Raw genomic sequence first — 26,406 nt, 5'->3', positions numbered from 1 at the left:
ATTATCTGTAGATAGCAATAACGAGAGACTTTTAAACTTTCATTAGTGAAATTTCGGAGTGTGCATTTTCTCCTTGTTCTACAATTTAATAATGTATTTTGTTTTGAGTTTGCTGAAAGGCGGTTCAGATCGCCTTTGCCATGTAAATGGAACACTGCCCTGAAATTTTTATTCTAAATTATGTAGAACTGCTATAATTAATGGACTTTTGTATACTATTGTTTTTTCTTATCATTCATTTTGAAGGACTAACAGTTTTGTAGACTATGTGGCATCTCTGACCTCTGTCTACTGAATGCCTCCCAGTCATACTGATAACCAAAAATGCCCTTGAAGATTTCCAGAGTGTCCTCCAAGGAGCAGTTCTGACCTCATTTAGAACTGTTTGGAGGTGTCTACTCTTAAGCAAAGCCACGTGTAGTGATGGTGATTCTCAAGAATATTTGTTGCTTTCCACATTACAGAGGAGAAAATCTTTTAAAAAAATTTGTAGTTGTAGATGAACAGAATGCCTTTTGTTGTTGTTTATTTTTATGTCTAACTCAGTGCCTCACATATGCTAGACAAGCGCTCTGCCACTGAGCTACAGCCCCAGCCTTAAAATCTTAATTGGAAATAAAAAGATCAAGGAAAAAAAAAAAAAACTCTGAAATACCATGGAGTTACAGTATACTGTGGTAGTTTTGAGAAAATGTGCTTCCAAGCATGTAGTTGTATTTTTGAGCCAGTTCTGTTGAAATAACTTTTTTTTTTTTTTGGTTACTCCAGAAAGCTTTGTAAATATGTAATGCTTAATAAAACATGCAGGTATTCTTGGGCTGGGGATATAGTTCAGTTGGTAGAGTGCTTGCCTTTTACACAAGGCCCTAGATTTGATCCCCAGTAGCACCAAAAAACAGCAGCAACAACAACAACAACAACAACAAAAACATGTTGGTATTCTTGAGTAGTGTAATTTAAGGCACAGATTCTGGATCTAAATGCCCTGATTTCAAATCCCAGCTCCTTCACTCTCACTGTTTAATTTGGGGCCAGTTATATTTTCTCATTTCTAAAATGGGGATGATAATATTACCCATTTCATAGGGTTGTTATGAAAAATAAATAAGAAAATAATGTTGAATGCTTACAGTACTTAGCACTTTAAAATTATTCATAAATATTAGCTGTGTGTTAGAATGTGAGGTTTGACCACATAGAAGCCATTTTTTTTATGTGCCTTGACAAAACTGAACAATTTGGTTCTGTGGGGAATGTGGCATTTAATAAATAAACTAGTACTCAGTTCTCTTAGTGCTCAATTCTCTTCTTTTTTCTTGTGTAAGGTATGTTTTATAGGCAGAAGCAATGTTGGAAAATCGTCCCTAATAAAGGCTTTATTTTCATTGGCCCCGGAAGTTGAAGTTAGAGTCTCCAAAAAACCGGTATGTTGATATTTTTAAATACCAGTAGACTGTCTCACAAATTGACTAAGATGAGTAATAAATATTGGATGATAAATAATTGGTAAGTGCCTTGAGAAAAGATGTTTTTCAAAAGCTTCCTTTTTCCCTATTTTCCAAAGAATTAACAAAGTCTTTTATTAGAATTGTATTATTTCCTTCTAAATAATGATCATCTAGTTCCATATATGTTTGAGGGGAAACAGCTTCAATGTTTTGTTGCTTTTTTCTTCCAGTAATCTTTTATACCTTGCTAATTTTCTCACTCTCTGAAGCATACACATTCACCTGTCCCGCATATTGTGTTTACCCAAGACCAAACCATGTACTTCTTATCCCTTCTGTCATTTTCCAGTTCCTTCTGTTCTTTAAGGAGGCAGACTCTATCGATATCTAAGATGACATTATATTCTCAAATCACCCTCACTTCCCATTACCATATCATTTGTCCTTGGCAAAACCACTGACTCCAATGCTCACTACTCCCTGATCCTTTCATTAAGCTTTTCCATGAGGCTTCACTAATCTTTTGTTCCTCACTTCTTGAAGTAGTTGATTCTCTGGATTTATCACTAAAGATTCCTTTCTTAACCTTCCCATCCTCACTCCTACCCTGCCTTACCATATAAACCAGCTAAACTATAACTTCTAGGTAGAGGTGTATGTATGTAAGAGGACAATGGATGAAATTTATTCTTGACATTGTCAATCTCAGTCTTGTCAAGTCACATAATTCTAAAATCGTCTTCTGATGGACAAATAAGCCTATTGGAAGTTTAATCACCATTTATTAAAAAAAAAACCTTTGATAATATTTTTTCTAAGATCAAAACAGTTAACTAAATTGTCTTTTCTTTTCATGATTAATAAATGTCTCATGGACACAAAATCATAAATAAACCACATATTACCTTTACATCAATTTTAGTTTTAAAATTATAGTACATGATTTAATGAGAGCACTAAAACTCACATAATAAAACATGAAAAACAACTATAGGAGAGCAATAATTTAGGGGTAAGAAACTTATCAGGTTTTGGATCTAGATGTTACAAAAACCTGTTATGACTATGGCAATCACACAATTTAGAACAGACTGACGTTTTCCATGGAGAGTGAAATAGGCAAGACTCAACAACATTTTGACTGTATTTTTCCATATTTCTTATACAGAATCTAAAGCTCTTAATATGGATTCTATTTTAAGACAATGAATTGGAAGGAGAAAGTAGTATAAGCCAACCTTATATCCAGCCACTTCCCTTCTGTTTTCTTTTCCTCTGTCATCGTCAGAATCCTTGGGGATCATATACGGGGCTTTTAATAAATGTTTGACACAGTTGAATAGAAAACATTCCAACACATGAAATACATAAAAGACATATTTTAAGTCAGCTTTTATTTTTTCATTTATCAGGGTCATACAAAGAAAATGAATTTTTTCAAAGTTGGAAAGTATTTTACAGTGGTGGACATGCCAGGTTATGGCTATAGAGCACCAGAAGATTTTGTTGACATGGTAGAGGCCTATCTAAAAGAACGAAGGAAGTAAGGAAATTTATTTTCTTATAGTAGTTAACACATTTAATCCCCAAATACATTTTTTATCAGTGGAATATTCTGCACATGATGAACATTTCACTTTTATGAAGTGACTTAATTTAGAAGGTCCATTTTATTCTCATAATATTCTATGATATAATATTTAGGAAAAAGGTATGTTTGTTTGGCTTCTGCCTGTAGGTGTCTGTAATCTTAACTTCAAGTATTTTCCTAAATTGAAACTCTAGAATACTTCAGTAGTGTTCATTTTTTTAAAAAACAAACTCTTAATTTCTAAAAATGAAAATAATTGGTTAATGTGTTATTTACCAGATTTAAATAAACTATAGTAAATTCAGATTATTTTTTAAATACCTCAGCTTTATCCTCTGAAAATGTTATCTTTACTTTCATGTCTCTGTTGGTAGTGAAATGACAGTTCTGTTTCAGGAATTGCACAATATAGAGAAAACTATTAAATTTCTGAAATGTAAAAATTTGTCTAGAACTGGGGGTGTAGCTCAGTGGTAAAGTGCTTGCTGAACATGCTAGAGGCTCTGGTTTTGATCTCTAGGCCCACCAATTTAAAAAATAAAGTTTGGTACCAATCTTGGTGTTATAGCTTTACATAGAAAGTAAGGTGAAATATTTACAAAAGAAAATGCAATATATCATGTATCTGGTTTCGATTTATCTGTTTGTCTTAATATTTAAAAAGTTAAACATTTCTATAATGTATAGTAAAATTGGATTTGTGTCTCCCCCCCCCCAAAAAAAAAAAAAAAAAAAAACTTTAAGGTCTTAGAAGAAGGGACTTACTCATCAGAACAAAAATCCCAGTCAGACTTATGTTCAATACATGCTTATTGAAATAAATTAATATTTAACAAATTAAGTTATTGAAAGTAAGCAGCCTTGAGACCTATTAAACTATTAGGATAAACTTCCTGATTAATTTAGAATTCCTTTTGCCTAAACAAATTTTTAAATTTTGGATCAAAAATACTCAAAGGGAAATTTCTTAATATAGTAAGGATGGATAGGAAGAGAAATGAATGAATATATCTTATACTGCCATTAATCTTTTCTTCTTTCTTATAGTTTGAAGAGAACATTTTTATTAGTGGATAGTGCCGTTGGAATTACAAAAACAGACAATATTGCCATAGAAATGTGTGAAGAATTTGCATTACCTTATGTGGTAAGTCTTTCTTTGGACTCATGTTTGCAGTTAGAAACATCACTGTTTGGCTATATATGTGTGCAAACATTTAAATGAATGAATAGGTCTTTCCCTCTCAAAATACAAAGGAAAGTGACTTTATGTTGGCACTTTATGTAGAGTGGCACTTTTGTTCATTTTTCTTTCTCTCAGTTTTAAGTTTTTTAAATTATAATTAAAGTAAAAGTGTTTTAAGCTGTTCATTTAGTGTTCCTAAGTGCTTTGCTTTTCCTTTTTTTTTTTTTAAATATGGAAATAAAACATGTTAATAGCTCTTTAACAGCAGCTTGGCAGATAATACTTACCAAATGTAATAGAAGTACAAACTGAAAAATTTGTGAACTTATTTTGGAATTTAAAAATCATTCCAAGAATATAGCAGACTCCAGCACACACAGTATGATTTTTGTACCCTTAAAGAAACAGAATTTCTTCTGGGAATATCTTACTAACACTGTTTCTGTCATCTCACCTAGAATAAAATACAGATTAGCAGGCTAGAATCCATATTGATTTTATTTCCTTATATTTCCAGATAAAATAGCATTCTTAAAGTTCCTTCATAAAGAAAAGTGAAGAACTTAATGACCTTAGTTTATTTTCCACCAAGTGTTAGAAAACGATTAAAATATAACAGTGGAGTTTAAATCAAATCATATTAGTAGCCACTTTTTTTATCTTCTTTAGGTTGTGAAAATCTTGGGGTTTGCGAAAATTCTGTAAATCAGAATAACTCATAAGGCATCAAAGGATGATAGTCTTACATAGTAAAAATGCCTAAATATTGTCAAATTGATTTTATTAAGTAATAGCTTTCATAATTTTGTATCATAGGTACCAGTTTGTAAAATCATATTTTACTAAGCTTTAACTGAGGAAATGTGAATATATGTATATATACACACACACATATATTCATATATATTTTTACATGTCCATGCATGTATGTATTTCAGCACATTTGCCTTTGTGAGGAAAGACTCCTATTTGAGTTGATTCATAGGTCATTAGAAACCATACACTTTTCTGAATTCTCACTCCTTTTGCCATTAGCATTTTTATTTGTAAAAGGCATAAATGATTCATCACGAAATTTAATTTTATAGAAATGCTTCCAAGAAAACCTGATGGATCAGTGTTTTACATCTTAATTGATTTTTAAGCATCCATGCTTTAATGTTTCTCCAGTATATAGCTGTATTTGGACAAGTAAAATTCTAACATTTAACTGGGTTGTAACTATAATAGATAAAATCTACAAATAGCCCAATTTCAAATTTTTCTTTTAGAATATCACTTATTAGGCTGGACCATTTTATAACTCAAAATGATCTTAAGTTTGCAGTTTTAATAAATGAAGCTAATAATATTCATTTATATATCTTTTATCACAAGACATATTATAATCATATGAAACAGCTGATGGCAATTACAAATATGGCTCCAGGATCCTTCTTATTAATCTTAAGTCCATGGTATGGTGGCTCTGTGTAATTAAAACACTGTTAAGGGCTGGGGTTGTAGCTCAGTGGTTGAGAGCTTGCCTCACATGCATGAGGCACTGGATTCCATCCTCAGTACCACATAAAAAAATAAATAAATAAATAAAACAAAGATATTGTGTCCATCTACAACTAAAAAAATGCTAAAAAACAAATAACACTGTTAAATCATAGACACATAGTGTGCACTTTATATGTTATACATATTAACAGATTTCATCTTCAGAGCAACTTCTTTCTGGGTTATTGTTTTTATTTTGCAGATGAGAAAATGGGTCTAGAAAGATTTAGAAATATGCATGGGTCACTTAGTTGTAACTGAAAATTTGTAGTTAAAATATGTATAACTGCATATTAAGAAATATTTTATTTCTAATTTTATTTTCCTATAGATGGTATTAACAAAAATTGACAAATCTTCCAAAGGACATCTTTTAAAACAAGTACTTCAGATCCAGAAATTTGTCAACACTCAAACACAAGGATGTTTTCCTCAATTGTTTCCTGTAAGGTAAGAGTTGAATTGTTCTAATAACTTTATATATTTAAAACCTTTAATATTAAGTAAGTGTTTCTTAAATTGAGGTATCACTTAAAATTTGAAAGACTATGTACTTAGCCATGATTTGTTGGTACAGTCTTTTAGTACTTATATATTTTTTTTTCCTTTTATTCTTTCTCATCAGATCTTCCTTGAAGGCATTTCATTTTATTTCTGCCTCAGCCTAGCTCAACTCTAGACCATGGCAGAAATGAAAATTTGACTTTTTAAAAACAGCCACAATAAAGGTCTCTTTCTTAATTTCAAAGAGAAATAATTGTGTTTATAATAAAAAGCCCAGTCAGGCTAAGAGGGACTAAATTTTTCCTTTTACATTTTTCCTTTAAAAAGGATAGATAGGAAGAAAAAAAATGGTTCATATGAGTTCAGATTAAACAGTGGTAGCAGACAGAATGGTTATTTCCTGAGCTGGTAATTTTTGAGATGTTATGATGTGGTTTCATGACAAAGCATGGGTTTGTACTTTCATGGTGTATCTTGGGTACAATAAGTAACATACTGTGGCAGAGATAGAGCACCACTCCTGTTGTTTCCTTTCTCTGACTTGTTTGTGGAAGGCACTATGCTAGTTGCTACAAGAAAATAATGAAACCAGATAAAACCTAGATGTCCATAAGCAGGCTTTTTAGGTCCTACCAATCTGGATCCGATTTAAATTATAATTATGAATATGCGTATCAGAACCCTTCTTCCTTCATTCCTACAAAATGCTGTTCTCTTTTGACTTACATTCAGTTATCTATCCAGTTCTTTTGTCTGTCCCACATACATAATGGAAATTTGTAGAGATTGGAGAGAAATCTTAATTCTTAGAGCTCTGGGCATTGTCATAAAAACAGCTATTTCTTTTAACTGTTTAATAAGAAGGAAGTGAGACTTCAGCTAAAAAGATCACTCAAACATAAGATTAGCACATCATGGCTAAACAAAATCATTTGTTGAAAAATATTGTTTTAGTTGACCATAAGTTGAGTTTGAACTACCACATAATGTGACTGGAAGAAAATTTGGGTCTTTTTTTAGGCTACATCAGTGGACTTACAATGTTCAAAACAAGGCAGTGATCAAGGAATAGTCCCATATTTCTATGGGCTCTGTGCCACTAGACCATTCCTGTCAGATTGTGACTTGACATTAAGAACAATTAGGACGTCTGAAAACAGATGGTTTTGAAGGGAGTCTATTAAGCATTCAAAATACTTCATTGATCCTCATAGTAAACATGCCGATTTCACAGACAAGGTTGCAAATCAGAGAAATTGAGAATTGCAGTTATTTGCTAAATAGTGGTCAGACCACTCTGATCTTACATAGCATAGTTCCTGTACTTTTTGGTTATGGCTTTTAAAGCAGCTTATTTCATTTTCTGAGTCTTTTCTCTCTCCGGTAAAAATGTGATGCTAGAATGTGATTGCCATACAGATGAAGCATATAATAATGTTAAGTTTAATAATGCCAGTCGATAGTGGATGGCAGAGTCAGGCCTGTGACCCAGATTATCAGATTTCTGGTACTTTTTAGGGACATTTTCTTCTTTAGATATGCCAACTTTCTCTGCCAGCATGACCTTGGAATCACTGCTGCTACCATCCATCCTCAACACAGGTGATTAATGATTAAAGTCTTACACCACTCGCATTTTAAGAACTGAGACATGACAGCCTACTGAGCTTCAAGAGCTTAAGCATTCACTGTAACAGTGACCATTTATAGGAATGTACTCACAGCTTCCAAAATCCCATGCAGAAAATAGGTATATGGACTTCCTGCTTTTACTTGCATGACCAACCCTATGGTGAGGCCTTCAGAAGAGAGTTTGGCCTATTCACAAATGGTTATTATAAAGAAATCAGGTATTCTTCGTTTGCTTGTGGTAGGAGAACGGTGAATTGTGTGGTAGACATTTAGTCTGGCAAGGTTTGGTTTTCAAGCTTGTAGGCAAAGGTCAAGTGCTAATCTTTATGTATGAACTCTAACCCAGCAGCCTAGAAAATATCAATGGTGAAAGGCTTCCCTAAGATTGAATACTGGGATCAATCTGTTTCATAAATGGTATGGAAGAAATATATAAGTAGGCACTATAAAATTGCTTCTGTAGTTGTCTATGTGTAAAATTCCAAGTGAATGAGAACTGATTTTAAGGACAGAGAAAATTATGAGCTGACAGAAATGTTTGTTACACATAAATTCAGGGTTTCATACTGTTTGAACCATCCAACTTGTGTCTCTCTTTAAATGTTTATGTATGTGTAACTCCAATTATAAGAATCATTATGGGCTTTTCTCAAGGAAGCAGCTTTGACCAGGAAATGCTTACTTAATTATGAAAGGAATTAGTGATACTGTAGGAAATATTCTACCTATATATAAAATCATAATGTATTTTTAAAAAAACTGAGAATTGATGTGGTTGAGCTCCATGGATAGATGGATGGATGGACAGGAAGGTTGGGAGGAATGGCTTAATGATTGGATAGAGAAAGATAGACAGGTAAACAAAACTTACAATAATGGAGGGTGATTTTTTAAAAAAGATAAAAAACCTAACGAAAGTTCTGAATTATCAAGGTGGTGGAATTTTTGTTATGAAAACAACAAACTAAAAATATCAAAACTAATTCTGGGAAATAGTAAAATAAAAGGTACAGTAAAATTTTTAGAATTATGAGGGAAATGGAGCAGATACTGTGGATCATCAAATAATAAATCCTGTAAGAAGCTGAGGAAACAGAGTAAAGGCAGAACAAATTAAAAGACATTTTGCTTCATACATGGAATCACAAAAGTTTGTAAATAACTTTAAGTGAGATAATTAAGATCTATTACTACCTCTGAGGTAAAGAAAAAAATTATTTTTCTTTTCTTTTCACAGTGCTGTGACCTATTCTGGAATCCATCTGCTGAAATGTTTTATAGCTAATATAACAGGAAATCTTAACTAATGGTATCCATTAGTTTCAAAGATGAAGTTTCAAAATTCTGTGTGCCACTAGAGTTCAACATCTAGAAAAATTTCAATATTGTTTTAAATGTTGTATATCTGTAACTTGCAGGAGGATCACTTCAGGGGATGCAAGCTTTAAAACTTGCATCTTCTCAAAATAAGAATGAATTGGTGCCTGGGGGACAAAGGGTTTATAAATAATTATCTGCTCAGTAGAACAAATGCTAGTTGGTTTTCCTATTTTAACAAACTGACAAGCAAGAGCATATTTTTAAAAATCCATAAAATGAAAACGTATTACTACTATGTAGAGAAAGGTTTGCCATGTTATTTATTGAGCTTATCTTTTAAAGAAAATGTCTATCATGTATATTTTTTTAATATTAAAATGGACTAAATAAAAGTAGCTGCTTTTCTGTTAAGCATTAATAGGTAAGTTGAAGGATACTGCTGTATGCTTATAATTAATTTTTTCCTAAGTCCTTAGTTGAGTATTAAAAGAATTATTCTTGGTAAAACTTGTCAGTCCATGTTGGAACACCAATCATTTCAGCCTGGAATCATTCACCTTTAGGTAAACCCAAGATTAGAATCAAAAAAAAAAACAAGAATTTAAGTTTAAGTTCCAGATCTAATATCTAAGTCCTTGGGAAAATTACTTAGTTCTCTTAAATTCATTTGTAACTATAATGACATAAACAATATATTAAGATTGAAATGGTATTACATGAGGTGATATATGGCTACATATTTGTAAATTCAAACTAACCAAGGAATATAGCAAAAGTCATAGGTATTTATCATAAAACATTGTCATTAAGGAATTGACATATTCTCTAGTGAAAAACAAAAATGAGCTTTAAGCAAGATTAATTTGTAAAGGAAAACGGAAGCAATGAAGATGATTAACCCAAAGGTTAGTAGAAAAAAATGCTCAGCTGATAGTCCAACCCAGGCTTTATAACTCAACCTAAACTCACTGAACCACTCTGGTTTTTATGAGGGATGATGACCAAAGTTTCTTTCAACTATAAAAATTTATGATTTTTGAACAAAAATGCCACTTCAGATGCTGAAACTTACACATAGGAAAACTGACTAGCTCAGTGGAATCACATCAAAGTAAAAGCAGCAGCAAGACTGACCTTAAATCTTAATTCTAGGACTGGGTAGTTAGTTATGGCTCAGTGGTAGAGTGCTCGCCTAGCATGCATGAGGCATCATTGGGTTCAATCCTCAGCACCACATAAAAATAAAATGAAGTTATTGTGTCCACCTACAACTAAAAAATTTTTTTAAAAATGTAGGGACCTTTCATTTTATCTTCTAAATTAGAAATTAGGATGTGAAATCTTCCAAGAAGTTTCTTGGGATAGTAAATAGGTGTTTGAATATTAACAATTCCCCAAAATAAACCGGGACCTAGGGTGACAAAGCTATTCTACACCAGCTCTTCTCTTACTAATTTACCTTCATTTCCCAATATGTAAAGGAAATACACAGGATACAAAGCCATTTAGACACTGATCACATTTCTAGATTGTCATGAATACAACATCCTTGATATTGTCCTGGAATTTTTGGTAATTTTTCTTCAGAGTTATCAAGAAAAGAGATTTATGTTGGTTTATGGTCCTGGGGGAACAAGGTTGAGGGTTCTTTCCTGGTAATAGCTTTCTTGCTAGCAGTCCTTAGGCTTCACATGGCAGAAGATGGAGTGGTATGTGTATGTCACTGTCCATGTTTTAAGGCACCAAGTAGCTACTTACTGCCATTTGTCAAAAGGCCAGAAGGAATAGTTAGTCTAGAAATTAAGAATTCCAAATTAAAAACAGGATGTTTAACAGTGTTTCAGGAGAGAAGCTAACCAGTATTTATATCATTGGCTCTGGATTTGGGGTCACTTGAATCAAAATCTCCTGAGCTCCTTATTAAAATAAACATGCAGACTTCTGGCCTCATCCCTGGTCCATGTTTATCAATCTAAGAGAAGAGGCTATGATTCTATTTTTAAATAACTTACCAGGTGACTCAAAAAAATGAAAAGTTCAAGAACCACTGATACAGATAAGTGAGAAAATGAAGAAAACAGATGGAAAGAACAAAGGTGGGTAAAAAATGGAAAGGAAATACAGAGGAAAAAAATGGTAGGATGGCTGAGGAAAGGAAGGATGCAGAATATGTGAGGGCACTGTATTCTTTTCCTGTCTCTGAAACAACATAAAACTTAAGGCTACCTGAGAAGCATAATAACTTAACTCCAGTCAAGTCTGTACATTTGAGCAATACCTTAAATTTCACATCATTATTTGGAAATACATGAAGATTTAGCCTCTCAGGCCAATTGTACAAGCACATGCAAATACCAGATAATATCATCAGCACCCAACAACAAATTATACCTTTATTCCAGGGCATATTTTGTGTCTCCTAATACTTCTTTGTTATCCTGTTGCATTTCACATGTAACCACAAGCCATCTTATATCCCTAATGGAAAAGGTTTACTAGGGAGAAAAAAAATCCTTGATTGGTACCACATCAACAGTATTAACAAATAACTAAAAATCTATTGAAAAACTTCAAAAGTATTTTAATGTACCCTCCTGTGGGATAAGGTGAACAAATGAAGAGAAATAATGGTTGTTCCCTGTCTCTGGTAATAAATACAAATTACTGACAAAACAGTAATAATTCAGTCTAATACATAAACAATTCAGTCTAATACATAAACAAGACAGCACAATGGATGGAAGCTATAAACATTGGTATTTAGAGGTGGACTTAAAGGACTAAGTGACCCTCAAGGGTACTTCCTTGCTAGTCTCCAATTTACTCCCCATTTACCTTAAGGCACAGGAGTTTTTGCAAACTTTATTATTCAGGTCTTCATTCCCTGGTAAATCATAAAACTATTCAAATTTTTAGGGACCTATCAGCCCCAGTCAAGGAATTACATTTGTTTCTCAAGGGCAGACTGACAGACTTTTCATCTTAATACCTGTCATGTAGTCAAAACAAAATAAACACTTGTTGATAAATGGCACAAAGCAACTATAAATGTTTACTGAACCAAAATGAACTCCTATGTGATGTTACACAGAAGCAGCTCCTCTTAAAACAGCAGAAGACTGACTCAGATTGTTAACTACTTAAAAGTCTCACATATGAACATCTAAACTCCCATTAAAGCAAAAATGTCATCAATGTCATCTGTCTCCTTAACAGATTCTGGCATACTCTCTTTGTTTATTTGTATTTTTATCCATGAATCACATTCACTTCCATTGCTTCCTAGGAGGTTCTCATGAATCTGTTGCTCCTTAGTTTGTTTGACAGGACTTGAAAGTCTGCTACTCAAGAGCTGCTTACTGTAAGGACCAGGATTAGTTCTCTGAACTGTATGGCATGAGAGTCTCCACTTAGCACTGGTGTCTGTAGCACTCTTTGAAGAGAACTGCTGTATTTCCTTCAGATGAATTGACTGCAACTTTCTCTGTGGTTTCCTTTGTCTCAGAAAAAATTTATTCTGTGATCTCCTTTGTCTCAGATGATACTTTGAAGTTTTGATTCCTGAGCCACGAAGAAGACAGTTGCTAATAGATGTTTTTATGCACTCTAGTTTCTTTGGCAAACTAAAGGACAAAAAGAAAAAAAGTCTGAACTTTTTGAGATGCAAATAATTCAAGCACTTTTTAAACATGTTTCCTTTCTACCAACTTCCTACAGAAAAGGACACAATTTATTTACAAGTCCTCTCCCTATGTATAATCTCAGAATCATAATAGAAGGAAATAAGGAAACTGGAGTTTCAAATTTTCAGAGCAAAACCTCCCTCTGATTCAGATTATAGGCAGATGTGTCTTTGTTTTGCTGAATGATCAACTCTGCCCTCATAGTGTATCAGAAGTGGAAATGCAAAACATCACAAGTGAAAAAAATCCATCAGTACACAGTTATCCACATCTGGACAAGCAACTCATGTTGACAGAGGAAATGAACAAGAAAAAAGGAATCAGGTCCTCTGCCATACAAACTTCAGGTAGCCTTGAGCTACCTGAAATGCAGTCTATAGCACATCATCTTCAAGTGTTCAAAATTCTGCATTCAAACAGTTGATTCTAAAAGGTATTTTTGTTTCTAAATAGGGTGCACTACCATAGGTTCATCAATGCTTACTGAACTGCCTCACTGTAATGGCCAAATTTTAAAATATTAACATAGGTCTACACTCCCTATCCCACTTCCCTTGTTACTTTTAAAACAAATACAAACATTTGAAGTAATCCATGATCTCTGTTTCGAAACTATTCTTACTCTAAGTGGTGACATTTAACAGAGAAAGTGTAGGTGTAACTCTTATATTGAAATGAAGAGAGAATGAATAGGAACAGGAATTAGAGAACCTGAATTGAGTTCTAAGCCTCCAGTAATTACACCTTATGCAAAAATCCTCCATTTCCTCATCTATAAAATGAGAATAATGTTGCCTACCTCATGGAGTTATTGTGGAAATTAAATATAAAGTGTAGTACAAAAAAAATGAAACAGCTAAATAGGACAATGTGAAAGAGGACTACACTTAGGGAAGTACAGACTATAGTGGCTTAACCAATAAACAACTTTGTGATTGTTCTCATTAACTCCTTCCCTCCCTTCCTTCCTTCCTTCCTTCCTTCCTTCCTTCCTTCCTTCCTTCCTTCCTTCCACAGACATTCAGAGCTGTCCCCTTCAGGTAAGCTGATGAGATCTTTTTTTTCCCCCTCTTTGTATAATGATTTTTATTATGCTTTGCAATTATACATAATAGTGGAATCATGACACTTTCATACTTGCATAACATAATTTGGTCAATTTCATTCCCTGGTAATTTCCCATTTCTCATTAACTTTTAATCATCATCTCTGCCTCATCCAACCCAATCTTGAATAAAGGGCCTCTCACCATCTCTAGCTATTTCCAACCCTAGAATACATCCCTTTAAGATGACTATAGACCTCTAGGGGATCCCAATGTTAAAAACCTTCTAGTTCATCCCTAGGAATATTCAACAACTTCTCCCAAGCATCGTTGTGAGAATTTGCTACAAAAATCCCCATTATATACCACATTTTTTCTAAAGTAGAAATATCTTTTTCATAATTTTTAAAACAAACCTTAAATTTCAGACAGTTACGGTGGTTCATCCACAAGAAACATTATAAAGCCCTGGGTAGTTACATGTTTATGGCTATCAGTAAGAAATTACGGTGTGTGATAGAATATTTCTTGAACATAAAAAACTAGTCAGAGTGATAACTGCCTCTGTGAAAGGAATAAGGATCTTTATGCCTGTCTATGTGTGAATTGGTACCATCAGCATCTATTATTTTCAGTAAAAATAAGAGCCCTGAAGTAGCTATAACTTCAAATAATGCTTCAGGCAACACTGGCCTATAATCATAAACAGTTCTATGAGTATAAAAATCACAGGAAAAGAAAGACATCAATACATGAGGAGTAACTCCTCTGAACATCTAGCTTGACCCTGGATGCTGGCAGCCTGGTGTGGGGGACCTTGAGGTACAGGCTCCCATTCCTGCGCTCACACCTTCATCTCACTACACTGTGTGCAGAAAGGCCACATGTCCCACTAAAGCATAAGCTTCCTAAGGACCAGTCTTCCTCCTGCATCAGTGTCCTCAAGCTTTGCACACCAGACATTCTTAATGCTTCCTGAATGAATAGATGGGAATGATAAAAAGTACTAGTGAGTAGGTCCAATTAACCTAAGTTTGCTTTCTTTCTCCCAATAACATAACTATGCCCATATGACAAAAGCAAGAAATGAAATTACAATTTGAGTAGATCTCACTTTCAGCACAGTTAGAGCTGCTAGACATCCTATTTTAAAGAAAAGAGACTTGAATATAAATACTTTTGCCCTAAGCAACAACAGAAAAAGAAATATAATTTTTGTAATATCCTTACCTATAACCTTGAGCTTCCACATGTTTAAGCCTGTTACTTTTAAGAAGTTTGTTACCCAGAAAGGTAGCCTGAGCCTTGAGTTTTGTGCTCCTGCACCATGTAATTGCCATTTGAATTGCTTCAGAGAGTTGTTTGAAAGTCTTGGCCTCTCGGAATCGTTGCACAAAATTTCTGGCAGGAGTAGTTCGTATCACTTTCTGAGAATGTTTTGTTGGCTTCAGTTTAGATTGAGAACCTTTAAACTCAAAGCTGGTCTCCTGAAATGTGAAAAGATGAAGAAAATATATTAAATACATTAATGATTTGTAAATATATGACAAGAAGGAAAGCTGACTCAATCAGAAGTTTAAAATAATCAGTCTTTTTAAAAGAAGGAAAACTTTGCTGTATTATCCTTTTGTCCTAAAAATCTTAATTTTTTATTCTCATCTCCTAGCACAATTTGTTTTTTCCCCATTTCTATACTAAGACAGTTGAATTAGATGGACCCATGAAACTCAATATAAATATTTCTAGTGCACACATCAAGATACACACAAGAATGAAACTCCAAATGGTTAAATACCAGTCAAAGCCTAATAATGGAAAAACACTTCAGTTTGGATTGAGAACCTTTAAACTCAAAGCTGGTCTATCTGCTAAGTAACCTTCTTCAATAATGAGTCATAAATGTTACTGAAAATACTTGAGGATGGGGGGACGTGGAGCCTGCAAAGTATCCAACAAAGCAGACCTACCAATCATTTAATTAACAAAGAGTGAACATGTTAAAAATGCTTAAGTGAGCAACATTTCCATTTCAGTTAAACCATTTTCTTACAAGGCACCTTTATTGTTTCAATCCCTTCTTTCGATATATCAAGTCAAGTTTGGATTTTACTAACTTTTACTATTTCCTATGAAAACATGCCACCTACTAAGTCTGCTTCTAGTCTCCTTTCAAAGCTTACCTTCTTTCTAAATTTCTCACACTCGTCTTAAAAAAGAAATGCAAAATATAAAAGTAGAGACCCATCAACATTTTGTTTGGTGATCAATAAAACAAGTTTACCCTTAAAAGCAAATGGCACAATAGTGTCAACTTCTAAAAATATGGTAGTTATTACTCTTGAAAGGGACATCAACCAACCAGTTTCAAAACCAGCTCATCTACAAGCAGCTGGACAAGCTGCAAAAGTTTCAAGGATCACAAGGTACCATAGCTCTCTGAGACAGAATTGAATTAAAAATATTTGGGGGCTGCAATAGTAGTAAAGAAAATATACTGCCTGCATCCAGCTCTTCCACTCATTCAGTGTGTGGCCTGGCAATTTCTTAAGTCTTTCTATGCCTCAATTTCCCCATCTGAAACATGAAATCAGTAATAAAATTATCTGCTTCACAGGACTTCTCAGAAGATTGCATGAGTTAATGCACATAAAACATTTAGAGCAATGTCAGGCACAGAAAATATTAGCTATTATTTTCATGCCTCCCCCTGGCAATCTGAAGTCCTTGTAAAAACTGTGACTTATTAGAAATGATTAATAATTATTAAATAGAATGGAAGAAGAAAAACGACAAATGAAACGAGAAGAAAGACATTTTACAAAGATAAAGGATAATAAAAATCAAGTAGTTATCATGGTGAAAAAGGGTTGACACTGACATACTTAACTGTTGTTAAGTACAGAACAAACAGAATTTACAGGCACTAACTAAAGAGAGGAATCATGTTAAAGTTTGAACTCAATAAGAAGAAAATAACCTCATAACAAATGAGGAGGATGATAAAAGTGATGACAATTGCTAGTAATGTCTAACACCAATTAAATGCTTACCACGCTCCAGACCCCACTGAACGCTTTGTATGTATTAAAACTATCCACACCCTGTGAGGTTCATACTATTATTATAAAATAGAGGTATGAAGAGACCAGGGAACTGACAGGTCACACAGCTAGTATAAACCAAGGCTAGGATTCAAAACATCTGTCTGATTGCAAAGCCCATACTCTTACTAAACTGCAGTGTAGTCCATACTTATAATAGATGTTATGGTCACTTTAAAATTCTAAAGAAACTCCTACTAAAACATTTCTGAAAGCATTCTATTAACTGAATTAACTGGAAGCATTAAAAAATTCCCTGCCTCTATTCATTCAAAAGCATACACACAACTAATAAGGCACCAACCTTAAAGCTGGGCATAAAGAGAGAACTAGGATTTATTCCCTGTTCTTTGTGAGTAACATCCTCTACAAATTAGCAGAAATCAAAAGCTGTATTAAATTAAGTCAGACAAACCTCAGTGGCTTTGTGTTTCAGCTGTTTGCAGAAAGACCTCACATCAAATCCTGTAGATTTTTCTGTGGAGGTAGAAAAATCAGATAGAAAAACTTAGGAATGGTATTTTCAAATCTCCAACAAATTCTTAAGTGCACATTTCTTGCCAAGTTACTACAAAAGAAATAAAGGGAATAAAACAAGCAAAAAAATATTTCTAACAAAGAACTTTTAAGTGCTCAGTCTTGGAAAACATAGGTGTAACTATACCTCTCTAATCAGGGTGGGTTAACATTCAGCAGTGAGACAGAGAATTTCTTTCTATACAATGTATGACTACATTGTGCTTTTAAAAGTTTTATTTAATTAGAATATGTACTATATCAAAGCAAATTACCTTTGAAGACATTCTTTACTGGCTGTCCAAGATCCACATTATTCTGTATATTGGTCTTCATTTGTTTAGCTTTTTTGGAAATTCTAAGTAAAGTGTCTTCGCTGGACCTTGAAGATTGTTCTTTTGTTAAAAAGAGTTTATTTAGTAGCTTAGCTACTCCTTTAGCTGCAAAAGCTGTAGGCATTTTTTTCTTAAAGACTTCAAGATAGGGCTGTCCTAGAAATTCAGCAATATCAGAAGGAAAGGTAAAACCTTTAAAGTAAGGCATGGGTTGAATCCTAGTGATCTCTTGAAGTAATCCAAACAATGGCTCATATAAAGAAATCAACCTTCTTAAAACACCTTTATAGAGAACCCTAGAAAGAACAGGAGCTCATAGATTAGCTAGTAATTACAATGTAGATTACATAATAAACTATAAGATTCAAAACTGAAAACAAATGGTTATCAAGCTCTATCAGTATAGATTTAAAAACAACACCACTATGCAAGTTGCAAGTAGTTGGTTTAATCCAGCACAACAGACAAATTCAAGTACAAAACAATACTCAAAAACAAAGAGTAGAGAGCTATGTCAAAGAATGCACATAAAAATTTAATAGGTGGTTTTATCTTGATGAGATTTTAAGCAAATTTCAAATACTTCACATTTTTATGTTATAAGCATGTATGCTTGTAATCAGCAAAAGTTAAATCTCTTTTCATTACAGAAAAGAATAACAAATGTTAAACATTTTAAGATAAATGACAGTAATTCAAATGGTATTCCCTCTGATTAAGAAAAAGCAGAATAAAAAGCAAAGTGATAAGAAATAGTACATGATAGATCCAAGTTAGACAACAAAGCAAGGTTTTCAGTCACTGAATGCAGAAAGAATTTTCTACATTTTTCAGTTTTACATTCAAAAATTAGAGCTAATGAACCAATTCTGAATCTAACTATTCATCAAATCATTTTCACAATATATATGTTAGGAAATTCAAGAGAATGTCTCTTTAGTTTGCAAGTATTGCCAAGTTTTCTTTACATCAACTAAACAGGCCTCTAAAAACAGTGCTGTTTCAGGAGGAAGGAAAATCTGTAGCACATAAGGAATATCAAATTGTATTTTTCACTTTCATTAAAAATTAGAAACTAGGGGCTGGGGTTTAGCTCAGTGGTAGAGTTCTTCCTCGCACCTGTAAGTCACTGGGTTCAATCCTCAGCACCACATAAAAATAAACAAATAAAAATAAAGATATAGTGTCCATTTACAGCTAAAAATATTTTTTAAAAAACTTAGAAACTAAGTGGCAAAAAGAATCATGGTATAGCCAGTATAAGAATATCATTATTTTAAATAGCCCCACCAGTTATGGCACATACCTTTAATCCTGGCAGCTCAGGAAGCTGAGACAGGAGATCACAAATTCCAGAGCAGCCTTAGCAACTAAGTGAAGCCCTAAGCACCTTAGTAAGACCCTGTCCCTCCCCACTCCACCCCCTAAAAAAAGGACTAGGGATGTAGCTCAGTGGTAAAGTGCCCCTTGGTTAAATATCTAGTTCCAAAAAAAAAAAAGCCCATTGCAATGCAATCTCTGCCACCAATTTTTTTTATTCCAAATCCTAGGAATTCATTTCTTCAGTTGTTTAATGTTAAGCTGAATTTTTTGGTTTCAGATTCAAAGGCTACTCCTTTGACATAATCATCAGCACTTAGCTTCCCAATCTACCAAAAGTAAACTGATCAGATAAAGAAAGGGACTCCTGCACCTTCAGCATCCCATGAAAAAACAATATGAAATGAAACTATATAAAAACTACTAATAAGAAACCTAGATTGAGGTAGAGAAATGAAAAAGAAATAAAAATCTGTTATTTTTATGTTAAAGGCCATGTACGTACCAGAATCTGCTCACCAGCCCAACCATCACAAGATTTAAAATAATAAACTCTTGCAATCCTAGATGTTTCACAGTTAAGCTGGAGAATCAATTTAAGGTGGGAAAACAAAACAAAAGTAATCTGTGCTTTGCAAGTTACAATTATGAAAGAAGAAATAGATTGAAAGTAAAAAGAATCATCTTGAAGACTTAAAGCATGTTCCCCTTAATGTCACAAAAATGTAAAAATATAGTAATCAACATAACTTAGAAGTTCTTAAATTTAACTTCTAAGCCTAAGAATTTTCTAGCTGCCAGTGCTTTGAAGATAATATGTGCTAGAGAAAGAATGTCTGCCAATGGCCATATCTACCAATTACGAGGAAAAGAAGGCCAAAAAACAAAATTTTTAAAATTCTCACAGGTTATAACATTTATCAGGCCCTTGCTTTCAAACAGAAATACTGTTAAATATATCCAGACAATGCCCACTCACAGGAAGTTATTTTAATAGATTAAAGGATACAGAAATGCCTTGCAACAGCAGTCCAACAAGCGGAGTAACAACTTGCAGGCTCCCAAAACCTTCATCAACACCAATTCCACCACTGGTTGGCTGGGGATGACACACGTTTTGGCAGATGCAGGCTGACTTTCACTTGACAAAAACAGAAAAGTGCATTATTTCATTTTTAAACAAAAAAACATTTCTATAGCAGTTTTCAAGAGAAGCTCAAAAAGTATACTCAATAATAACCAACTGATGTTTCAATATAGCCTATTATGATCCAGCTTTCAAAGTCACTCCACTCTTTCCCACAGACCAACAGAAGGAGATAACCGCAAACACCAGATGCCCCTTATATAAAACAAAACTGTATAGCTGAGGTATAACTGGTTATACCCCACCACCAAGCAGAGAAAATCTAAAGGGGAAACACGACAGGACATCAAGTTCCCAGCCCAGCACAACACAAAGCAATAGACCACCTACGTGGAAGAAAGCAGCTCAGATACATCTTCAATTGAGTCCTCCAAATTCATGTTTTTTAAACGTTTTAAACATTGTTCAACCTGAAAAAGAAAGAGCAGGTCAAGTCAGTATAATGCAGTCAAGGTTCACTTGATATGACCAGGAAAGCAAAGAAACCATACTTTCAAAATGTGAAAACAAGCTAAATATACTACAGAATACCTTTTGTTTAATGTTTAAGGGTAAAGAAATCCAAAACCTAAAACAATTGCTTCTGGTTACAAATATGGAATTTATCCTACTCAACAAACTGCTCAAATAAGATAATGATTAAGAAATTACTAAATGCCAGAACGTGATAAAAGGAGCCAAAATGAGTATTTGATGAAGCAACATGCTTTATAATAGTGAAGCCATTAAAACAAGATATTAAATTATTAACTACTAAATTTCAACAGTCTATAAAGTACCACAAATATGAGAAAAGTGACTGAGTCACTGAACAAATGTTATCTCAACGAAGCATGCTAGGAGATATAGTAAGGCATTTTCCAATTTCTAGTAGTAAAAATAAGATGATATATAAAATATTTAAATGCTAAAATAAAAATTGATGTACTTTATTAAAAATTGCAATTCCCTCCTTTTCTTCACAGCACTTACCACCACTGACATATCATTATTAACTAATTGACTGATTCATTGCCTTTCTCTCCAAAATGTTCTCTAAGCACCACACTGTATTTTGTCCATTTTGATCACCGGTATAATCCAGTTCTTAGAAGTAGGCACTAAATACCATTTTTTAAAAATGGCAAGAGCTACTCATTATACAGAATGGTCCAAGAATTCTGTAGTTATCAAGAAATTCCACACAAAGGGTATGCATGGGACTGTATCCATAATTTAAAGACTATATAGATTTGGATGTGTACTGGTACCAGCAACAATAGTATCTTGCTGGAGTTACATGTATACTACGAAATTGAATGAAAGTTAAGGATTCTATCTAACAGCAATTTTCAGAATAATACTTAAAAGCAACAATCCTTAAATTCTTAGGATCCGCTCCTATCTTTTTCAGTTTTTAAATCTGAACGCCACTCTTTGAGAGAGGTAACAACAAACCAAGAAGGTAAGGTGCTTGGTAAACTAAATAAACTGTGATTCAAGAGACAGGACCAAAAAAAATTGAGAACTTGAGCAAAGAAGAGACAGGACATGGAAGAACATAACAAGTCTTACTACATTCAAAAGAATTGTCACACAAAAGAGGAATCAAAAATATTTTTTGTGCTCCATTTGAGGGAGTGTTAAGAGGCAAATCCCAGTATCCGGCTTTTGAAGAGAAAATATTAAATCTCAATGTATGTGAAAGTTCTCTGTAAACTGTGAAATGTTAAAGAGATATAAGGCAGCAGTAGCAGTGACAGTAACAGCTGCAGCAGCGAGAGACACTATGAGACAAGTTCCCTGCTAAAGGATATAAGGAACATATACACAAATAACTGTACCTCAACACAGATTGTATTAAATGCTATAAGAGAAATGAAAGGGAAGCCAAGACAGTAAATAATCAAAAAATAACTCAACTTTACTACTAATAATAAAAATGCAACTCAAAATGGGATTGCCATAACATACACTCATGTTACATCTTAGAAAGAAAAATTTATCACTGCCAGGGGACTTAGAAGATGAGACAGCCTTTCAAAAGAGGGAACAAACATAGTAAATATATTAAGAATTCAGGCTGTCCAGACATGGTGGTGCACTCCTGTAATACTAGTGACTCAAGAAGCTGAGACAGGAGGATTGCAAGTTTGACATCACTCTCAGCATCTCAGCAGGACCCTATCTCAATTTTTTTTTTTTTAAGATGACTGAAAACACTTGGAGTATAGCTCAGTGGCACAGTGCTCTTAGGTTCAATCTCCAGTACTGCTTTAAAAAAAAAAAAAAAAAAGTTCAGGTTGGCCAGAACACAAGATACATGAAGGCCAGAGAGAAGCCTGAGCTAACAAAGGCTGATGAGGCTAGATCATTAGAGTATACCAGGAGCCAAACGAAGGAGTTTTGACTTTATTCGGGACACAATGGAGAATTACTAAAAATCAAAGTTGTTTTAGGATGGTTAATAACCTAGTTTTGTTAAATTGAATACACCAAAATGTAAGCCAGACTAAAAAAAACATCAGTTAGGGTAATAAGAACTACATGCTGAAAAGGTCTAAACACGAAAATGGCAGCCAGAACTGAAGAGGAGATGCAGAGAAAGTTCCAACTTATAAACTGGTTGGGAGAGCTACACAAAAAGAAGAAACTGAGACAATAAAACACCAAATTTTTTTGACTGGGTGATTATATACCACCTAGAAGCCAGGAGGAAAATATGTTAAATCTGAGAGTTAATAATTTTGCTTTTGGATTACTTCCACTCAGATAAAAGTTATCCTAGGGAATCTTTAGGAAAAGACCATGATCCCTGATCTTTCTTTAATGAAGAGTTTTTCATCCTTTTGCCTTAAATAATGGGAGGAAAAATTTAACAAGAAAGTTGAGTCTATAAGATTAGAGACAATGTTTGTCTTTTTCATTCCTATATACCCAGCACGGAGCTCAGTGCCTGGCACAAATAAAGTTGTAAACAATATTTGCAAGGTGTCTGTTACACAAATAAAGTGAATAAATGAATGAACACATAATGAATGTAGCTTAAGAGGCTCTACTCTATGTTTTAGTCCAAGCTGCAGGACCCAATTTTGTCTTAAGCTCTATAATTACAGGAAACCACTTTATACTAAAACTTGCCATATATTCATTTACTTTTGATTAGATTATGTGCCCCACAATAAACCAAAATATTGTTCTTTTTAGGATTTTAGGATTTAAATATGCTCAGATAATTGTTTGTTAATATTTGACACTTTTGCCTTGATCACTTTATCTTTGAGGTAAGCAAAGGCACTATTACATAGATTGCACAAAACGAAAATGTTTTTTTTTTTTACTTCCTAATTAGAAAAAACTGGGAAAGAATTAATCTAAACATACTTACTTTCAAACAAAAAAAAAATACTTTTTTGAAATGGTTTCAGAAAGGCTCACATTTAACTCTGGGCTACAGACCTATAAATCACAAGTAATTTACTGAGATTTCCATTATAATAAAATAGTGAGAGTGTGATCTACATCTTCTTCAAGTAACAATCTGGGCATTGAACGTAGGGCTTCCTCCTCACCTGTTTGAGGGCCAGATGAGGTTTGTGGCGGCCCATTCTGTTGTGATTGCTGTAAAGGACTGCACATAACACATCTGCTTCTGCATCTAAGGTTTGACTCCTCAGCAACCGTGTGACAAGATGGCATTCTTTAATTACAGCTGCAATGCAAAGGTCTAAAGAAGAGACATTTAATAAGACTTAATATGTATTTATACATTAAGGATACTATATGAAAAATACACTGGAAGAAATACCTTTCCTTATTTGTTTTAAAGCAATCAAAAATGAAATTAATACAGTCAACCTCAACTGTACAAACAACGAAGGATTCTAAATAAGTGAGAAGTTAGAAAATGGTGACCAATGATATAAACTCCAAGAAATCATTAAGAGAACATCTGTTCTACAAGAATACATATATCTTTACACTGCATTTTACCATGACTTAAGTAATTTTTTTCTCATCTGAATACGGTCACTCATTTGGTGTACACTTTAAATACTTTGAAGCTGGGCATACATACTTCTCTAAATCTCCCATTTTGCTATGCATGTAAGCAAAACAGAACAGATAGATTCATAGCCTTTAAAGTCAAAGAAACTGTATTCGGATATCACTTTTAAAAAGACAAAAGCAGGGCATGGTGACTCACACCTGTAATCCCAGAGACTCAGGAGGCTGAGGCAGGAGGATCACAAGTTCAAAGTCAGCCTCAGGAAATTATTGAGGCCTTAAACAACTCAGCAAGACTCTGTCTCAAAATAAAAAATAAAAAAGGGCTGGGGATGTGGCTCAGTGGTTAAGCATTCCTGAATTCAATCCCTGGTACCATAAAAAGACAAGAATATGTAGTCAGTCCTTTATATCCATGGGTGAAATCTATGGATTCAACCAATCTCAGATTGAAAATATTTGAGGTTGAGGGATAATCCATCTGACTGAATATGTATAGACTTTTTTCTTGTCACTATTTCCTAAATAATACAGTATAAAAGCTATTTACATGATATTTACATTATACTTAGGTATTATAAGTAATCTAGAAATTATTTAAAGATAGAGAAGAATGTGTGTAGGTTATATGCAAATACTGTACCATTTTATATAAAGGACTTGAGCATCTGCAGATTTTTGGAACTCAAAGGGTTTCTGGAACCAATCTCTCATGTGAACAGAAGGATGATCATATTTAAAAAGAGAAACCACCATGTCCACTAGAAGTTATATTAGTTGAATATCTGACTGAACACCAGTGCCCAGAAGTTTCCTAATCTGCAAAGGTGTCAAGTAAAAGAAGTCAACTGTTCTATGGCTCTAACGCAAAGGCAGGTTTGTATACAACATGCAGAATTATCTTACTGTCCCAAATATCTGAAGTCAGAAAAGGCTGCCTTGGGGATGAGAAGTGAATTGGTCAATGTCCCGTGCCTAACGAGAATTCTATTTTAAAAGTTCTTGAATAGAGGAAGGAAGATTAATTGGTAAACTGAGAGGATGGATGGAAGGGAATGGGGCGGGGGTGATGATTTATTTGATAGGCTATATTTAATATTAATAAACGTCATTAAATTTTTCTATTAATGTAATTTTAACAAATGCTAGCATTTGTCTATCACCATATAGTACAGACTCGCATTCCCCAAGACAGACTTGAAGAGGAAGGTACTATTTCTACTCTCATTAGAAAATGAGCTTAGGCACAAAAAGGTTTAATAACTTTCCCAGGCTCCTACCGACTATATCCTACTGCCAAAAACAGCAATATATCATGTTACTAACCCTTGAGTTCACACAGCACTCTCCTAATTTGCATCAGGAGATCCATCATGCTAGTTAGGGGTACGGGAGGCAAATTCTTGTTTTACAGATAAGGAGCCAAAGGTCCAGCAAGATTGTGCCTTAAGTCCAGAGTGCTTGGGTGACTCCCCAGCTCCTCGGGCCGGAGTGGTTTAACTGTCCAAGAGCAAGATCTGGGCGGCCTGAGCCAACTCTACCCGTTCCCAGGCGGCACTTTAGTCCGGCGCCAGCTGTGTCATCTGGGCGCGGAGCTGCACTTTGGCCCTTGACCCCCTCCAGCCTGGCCCTGCATTAGCACGTGGGTTCACTACAACAACCAGAACCGGGGGCGACAGATGCCCTCCGCACACTGCCCGGTGCAGCGGAACACGCTGCGCAGCTCAGCGCCCCTTCCCAGCGTTCCCCGGACTCAGGAAGTCCCGCCCCGCTCCACGGGCGCCGGCCGGCCCGAAGGCTCCTCCGGAAACGTCGGCGCTCCTCGCAGACCCCTCACTCACTCAAGGAGGCGCCAGGGTCCCGCACGGTCACGGTGCTCTGGCTCCCCGCCTTAGGGATCCTCACGCGGTTCCACGGCTCCGGGCCCGGCGGCATGGCAGCAGCCATCTTGGAGACGGGGCGGGCTTACGATGGGCGGAGCTGGGCGAGACCAAGTGGAGCGGCAGAGGAGGGGGGAGAGGCCAAGGCGGGTAAATGGGGAGGGGC

The 26,406-nt window shown here is 34.6% G+C and overlaps 2 protein-coding genes across 11 annotated transcripts in view; one reads left to right on the top strand and one right to left on the bottom strand.

The window, feature by feature from the left end:
* Window positions 1–26,406, top strand: part of Gtpbp8 (GTP binding protein 8 (putative)) — a 34,941-nt gene that overhangs the window by 899 nt on the left and 7,636 nt on the right. For 3 of the 7 annotated variants that reach the window (XR_007347670.1, XM_048803304.1, XM_048803303.1), the window contains exons 2-5: window positions 1,326–1,424; window positions 2,861–2,991; window positions 4,087–4,186; window positions 6,102–6,220. Coding sequence is in view for 5 of the 7 variants with exons in the window: in XM_048803304.1 (XP_048659261.1) it covers window positions 1,326–1,424; window positions 2,861–2,991; window positions 4,087–4,186; window positions 6,102–6,220 (449 nt within the window). In the remaining 2 variants the exon portion in view is untranslated. Of the gene's footprint in view, window positions 1–1,325; window positions 1,425–2,860; window positions 2,992–4,086; window positions 4,187–6,101; window positions 6,221–9,143; window positions 9,808–13,926; window positions 15,191–26,406 lie in introns of those variants that run through there. The other 4 variants (XR_007347671.1, XM_048803306.1, XM_048803305.1 and 1 more) reach the window with 3 other exon arrangements.
* Nepro (nucleolus and neural progenitor protein) lies at window positions 11,787–26,346 on the bottom strand. 4 transcript variants are annotated; one of them, XM_015478512.2, is made up of 9 exons: window positions 26,202–26,346; window positions 23,925–24,079; window positions 20,704–20,783; window positions 20,236–20,367; window positions 19,732–19,809; window positions 17,847–18,202; window positions 17,471–17,532; window positions 15,185–15,441; window positions 11,787–12,849 (listed from the first exon to the last, which is right to left on the bottom strand). In XM_015478512.2, the coding sequence occupies exons 1-9, from the start codon at window positions 26,305–26,307 to the stop codon at window positions 12,390–12,392; spliced, it is 1,686 nt and encodes a 561-aa protein (XP_015333998.1). In that variant the 5' UTR covers window positions 26,308–26,346; the 3' UTR covers window positions 11,787–12,389. The 4 variants fall into 4 exon arrangements, with proteins under 4 accessions (XP_015333998.1, XP_048659257.1, XP_048659258.1 ...); XM_048803300.1 differs by lacking the exon at window positions 26,202–26,346 and adding an exon at window positions 25,687–26,151; XM_048803301.1 differs by lacking the exon at window positions 26,202–26,346 and adding an exon at window positions 25,004–25,232.

The sequence above is a fragment of the Marmota marmota genome, unplaced genomic scaffold (genome assembly GCF_001458135.2).
Source record: "Marmota marmota marmota unplaced genomic scaffold, marMar, whole genome shotgun sequence".
Lineage (NCBI taxonomy): Eukaryota > Metazoa > Chordata > Mammalia > Rodentia > Sciuridae > Marmota > Marmota marmota.
Note: the sequence above shows the minus strand (reverse complement) of the source record. Positions and strands in the feature narration are given on the sequence as shown.